General features: G+C 39.1%; 1 protein-coding gene across 1 annotated transcript in view; it reads left to right on the forward strand.

Annotated features, from left to right (window-relative positions):
• LOC101848004 (alpha-tocopherol transfer protein-like) overlaps positions 1–5761 on the forward strand; it is a gene marked incomplete in the record, with an annotated part of 9578 nt that extends 3817 nt beyond the window's left edge. The window contains 4 exon segments of the mRNA XM_005110831.3: positions 1–75; positions 1290–1400; positions 2362–2463; positions 3920–5761. Of these exon segments, the coding sequence (XP_005110888.3) occupies positions 1–75; positions 1290–1400; positions 2362–2463; positions 3920–4006 (375 nt within the window).

Here is a 5761-nt window from a genome sequence, read left to right on the forward strand (position 1 = left end):
ATGGCCGATGTGACGCTCAGACACGCCCGTGAGGTCACGCCCTCCCTAGCCCGCATGGGGATGCAACTCATGCAGGTAGACACCCACTGTACACATAGACTTGAAATACAAAATCCTAGACTGCCACTGTCACCACTGCCACTCTTCGCGTAGTTGGTCTAGTGGTTAGGCTACCGGACTCGTAATCGTGAGGTTGCAGGGTCGGGGGTTCGAGCCGCGGGTCCGATGTTATGTCCTTGGGAAAGGTACTTTACACAAATTTTCCTCACTTGACGCAGGTGAGAATAGGTACCCGGCCCGAGACAGCGAAAGATCTTGTCAGTATGTTTGTGTTTTAGCGCCTATAAATGGCTTCTTACACTGTATGCTTCCCAGGAAGTTGACGTTGTTTCAGCATGCTCTCAGGTCTGTAGGGGTTAAAGTATAGATTTTAAAGCACTTAAATCTTGCTGTTAAGCAGGGATTTGCCCTATACAAATGCTATCTATTATTAAAAATCTTCACTATGTTGGTTTAAACGTGCAAATGAAAGGCAAAACATGAGTGTGCTGGAATCGGGTGCCCACGTCCCTTGTGACCTATTGGGGCAGAAAGGACTAAAGCTAACGTTATATAAACACTATTCCACATCTTCACTCACCACCACCGTTGTATCAGTATCTAAAATCATTGGTCTCTGGTCCTTGACATTCATCTATATTCCTTGAATCTCTATCTCTGTAACAGATACTCGTTATAATAAGTATGTTGTATGTTCACACTGTTCTCTTCCTGTGGATTCCCATCCAACATTCCAAGACTATCCTTGTTATAAAATGTGTCACGGCGCGGAGGAATCAGGCGCTCGTCAATTTTTGGGCATGTAGAGTTATTGCTATCTGCGTAAAGCTTTTTCATTCGTCTTACTTTTGATGAAAGATATATCCATCTGTCGTGAATAGAAGTCGAGATATTTGCGATTGAAGGAGATGAGGGTCGACTGGTTTCAGGGGTAAAATTAGTGGAAAAATGACCCCCAAAGTTCGGTAACTTCCATAGATTGATAGTCCTTGAAAACAGAAAATTTGCAATGTTTGTGCTTTTAATCAACGCTTTTCTGTAAAATCGACGCCAAAATATGTTTGTAATTAGATATGTAAAGTGTTGAGCTAACAAACAAAAATTCTATAAAATTTGCCAAACTGGATGAAAATTGACGGTTTCTCCAATTTCATTATTTTGACGAGCGCCTTGTTTAACCACGTCGTAACACAAATCTTCATTATATTGAAACTCTTTGTTTTCATCAGGACGTGGCCCCGATCAGACTGAAGCGGTTGTCCTTTGTCCATGAGCCCATCTTCTTCGACCTGCTGTTTACTGTCATGAAGCCTTTCATCAAGAACAAGCTGATGGGCAGGGTAAGCTCAAAGTGGTTACGATAATTTGCTTCCTCAATGCCTTCTTTTCCTATATACGTTTTCAAAAACAGTAAAAACAGTTCAAAACAAAGAGTAGTAGTATTGGGTTTTACGGCGCTCGCAACTGCATAAGGTCATATGAGTGCGCGAAACACAAGCTGGTAGCATTCACAATAGTTCACTGAGCTTAAAAAGAAGTCATATTTTCTGTGTTAAAAAAAATGAAGATACGACAAGAAGGCACTGAGGTGGCGAATTTTTGTTGGGTTTTTTTTTATTTCAAAATAATTTTGTAGGAACGAAAAGTCTAATGAAATCATTTTTAAACTGATAATAAGTTTTTAAAATAATTGTTGTCTAAAACAATTGGTTGTTCCTACCCTCTTACTGGAGTGTTTAGTTTTAGTGAGAGTTTTATGGCACTGGAGTGTGTGATGTAGTGGTTAGGCATTTCATTGTTGTTGTTGTTAGCGATCCAGTCGGCATTTCATTGTTGCACACAGAAACATGCGAAGGTGTCTATTTGATTCTCCAGGAGGGAGTTGTTTGTAATTGAGTATCACATCACGTCTGTCTACTGGAACATAATTGTATTCTCCTCAGCTCCGATCGGCCAAAGTTTCCTGATTCATAGTTGAACTGAACTTTGTGACATAAAACAGAAGCTCAATTTATTTGCTTCCTTAAACTCCTCGCCACTTGTTGAAAGTATCCATCCTTTTACACGACCCCCCGCCCCCCATGTGTGTGTGTGTGTGTGTGTGTGTGTGTGTAAAAGAGAGAGAGAAAGAAAGACAAAATGTGTAGGTGTGTATTATTGTGTGTGTATGACGTGTGCATGCATGTGAACATGGATGCATGCATACGTGCACACGCAAACATGCACACACGAATAAATACATCATAAAAAGTAACAGCCGAATTCATCAAGTGGCAATTATCCCTCCTCTCTTTTCTGCAGATTAACCTACTAGGCAAAAAGACAGAAAAACTTCAGTTGTATTCAGACCCAGACTCCCTGCCTGAAGACCTCGGTGGGAACATGAAGCCTTTCAGCAACCAGGTCAGTCTCTTCCTTATTTTCATGTGTCTGTGGGTGGTTGGTGGGTGCTCTTGGGTGGTTTGCTCGTGGGTGGTTTGCTCCTTCTTTCCCATCATGTTGTCCTTATCTCTCCTCATTCTTTTTTTCTTTTGTGTATGTTAAGCTCAAGTAACACCTTATTGTCAAGCATTTATATGACCTCTGTGGTATAGTTTGCTCCTTCTTTCATACATACAGTCTTTATCTCTCCGTGGTTTTATGATTGTTACTCTCTAGTAGTAACAACTCGTATCTTCGGCACTTGCATGACCTATTAATGAGGCAAGTACAGTAAAACTGTTGCTAAAACTGAAAAACTAAACATCAAGAGTCTAGTCCGGAGTAAGACATTGATTGTTATAGTTCTCAATCCTTTATTTTCATTTGAGGCCTCATAAATGAGGATCCAGGCAATGTGTTTTGGTAGATATAATATATATATAGATCTATATATATATATATATATATAGAGAGAGAGAGAGAGAGAGAGAGAGAGAGAGAGAGAGAGAGAGAGTTGTCTGGCACTTCTATGAGCAACACGACTCATTATGTCGCTCATTCTGTTCGGAACAGTTTTTGTGCATAATAAAGTGTGAGCAATACTGTCACAACCACATATCATGTAATGAATATGCAAATATAGTTTAGAGTGCATGTAACGAAGTAGGTGCGACACTAATATCTTTTCATTATGTACGAATTTTGTATTGTAGGCCCTACGTGTTTTAAATGCCAAAAAAACTACTACAAAATATATAAGAATAAATTCGAGACCTGAAAAGCTATTTTCTATGTGCGTGTTTTGCTCTGCGCTTGCTAGACAGATCACCGATATGCTGTTAATATCCTCATCTTTTCTACCCCTCAAATTTTCCTGTCATATTAAGTTGTTCAAATTCCCTTTATCTGCCCTCGTGCCCCATGAATTTCATCCATCGCCTTCTTATTGTCTAAACGAGTTATCTTTTCATGTCTGCTGTTTCGTTTCCAGCACTTCTTTGATTTGTCTTCGTTTCTGTCAGTGATAAACAAAACCAATTGTGCTGGTTTTGTTTGTGTTTTTCTTTTCTCCTCTTTTTGTTTTTTTTGTTGTTTTTGTTGTTTTTTTGTATAAACGAACTAGAAGACAAAAATTACATATTTAAAGAAAAGAAACAAATAGGAAAAAAAAAACAATTTAAAAAAGAGCTTCTGTTCCTTAAGCATCTGGAATGAGATGTTTTTAAAGAATGCTGGTAGTTTCATAGAAGGAGAAGAAAAACAAAAGAAAACCAGTGAAAAAAATAAGAACAGCAAATCGGTCTCAATTTTTAAAAAATGAATTTTTTCCTGTCTGACTGCCTGTCTACCTATCTGTCTATTTATGGTCTCCATTTTGTCATTTTCTATCCTCTGGATTTATTGTCATAATTTCCTTTAACAAAATGTTTGTTCACAGGCTTGGAATGATTCGTTCATGGCTTCTGAGACCCAATTTTTTGAAGATAATGCGTTTGGATTTGAAGACAAGAAGTCATCCAAATAGGAAGCTGTTTGATGTTAACGTCGCAGGTCAAGAGGCGTCGAGAAGATTGTTGTGATCCTGAAACAGACGAGAAAACTTTTTGTAATGATGAAAAGAATAAAGGGGATTCGTTCACCGCAGCAGATGATCCTTCAAGAGCTTTCTGTGCCGCAGAGAATGATGTACAGAAATGTGGGGAGATGTGGAAGAATATATCTAGAGGCTTGTTCAAGATAGGGAAATGTGGAAAGTCTTTGTTCATGGCTTACTGTACCCTGATCAAGGGATAAGAAAGGCGATGGTGAGGATGTTCTTGATGATGGCAATGATGGTGTTCACGTACTGTTGTATTAGTGTGCCGATGTACAAGTGTGTACAAGTTGTGGGTTGGATAAAGAGATTCCGAGTATCTCTCGGGCCAAAGCAAGAGTAAATTGGGTGAAATGGGTTAATGTGTACAGGTGTGTGCAAGTTCCGTTCCAAGTTGAATTATTCCGAATATCTCGCAGGCTAAAATTGGGTGGAAAGGGTTGATGAATACTCAAATGTCCATGTCACAAACTGGATTAAGTGATTCTTGATATCCCGTATGCGTGCCAACACAGGAGAAAATGGGTTGAAAGTCGGTTGAAATACTCAGGCACTCAATAGTGAGACAGGACTGAAACTGACGCTATAGCAAAGGCATTATGCTACTCGAGGGCATTTCATGAAATAAAATGTTAGATCTGTTGCTTCCGGCAGGGCAGGAAACTATCGATTTAATTTTCAAGACGGACAGTTTTGTTTTAATCAACAAAAATCAGCTCGCCTCGGGCCACGTTCATGATCAATTCCTGGGTCAACTCACGGGCCAGACGGAACTACTTGTGGGCTGTGTCTGGCCCGTGCGCTGTCGTCTGCTCATGCATGGTTTGCTGTTGTATATAGTCTAACCAGTCCCCAGGGTTTTATTCGCCCCGCATAATTTAGCAAAGTTTGATCATTTTTTACATAATTTCTGATTATTTCCTAAATATCATTCTGTGTAAAAATTAACAGTATCGCTTAATTTCACATTTTTGGGCTCAATTTAAAATGGCATAATTTCAGAATTTTTTTTGCATATAACCGCGGGGACAGTATAAGCTACAGGAAGCTGTCTGCTCGTAATTTGGTTGTCAGTCTGTTCTTTTTGTTGCTATAGCTGCTTCGTCTGCTGCTGCTGTTGTCGCTGTTGTTGTAAGTATCAGTGGTGATGATGATCTGAGAAAGGTCTATATATGATAACACAGAAATAACTCATGTAGCCAGTGAAGTCATTCCTGTGTACAGGAACATTCCCACTGTGTCCATCCAAAACTGTTAAACAGCTACTGCCAACAGCTGTCATACATTATTCCAATTGTACAGGTAACCAAGTTCCCAGATATTTTATCACCAGCCTAGTTTAGAAAGAACTTTTAAACTGAATTCTTAACAAGGTTCCATTATCTGTATAATTTGGGCGGTCCGGCCCTTTGCGTCACTTTTTAGAAGAAACCACTCACTCTGTAGCTCTTAAAATTTGAATGAAAGTAGCATTCAATACAGCTAAGAGCATGATGCAGCAGTATTTCCATGATTTTTCAGCTAAAGAATTTATAAAATTATAGGTTTCAATCGCTGTGTATGGTAATGAAATACTTCAGAATTAAGAATTTACTTTCTTATACCACTTCTTTAAAAATGTGAGCGACCGTTCTTCAGTTTTGGCTCAAATCTGTTGGGATCAATGCAAGTCATTTTGTGTTGTGA

The sequence above is a fragment of the Aplysia californica genome, unplaced genomic scaffold (genome assembly GCF_000002075.1).
Source record: "Aplysia californica isolate F4 #8 unplaced genomic scaffold, AplCal3.0 scaffold00952, whole genome shotgun sequence".
Classification (NCBI taxonomy): Eukaryota; Metazoa; Mollusca; class Gastropoda; order Aplysiida; family Aplysiidae; genus Aplysia; species Aplysia californica.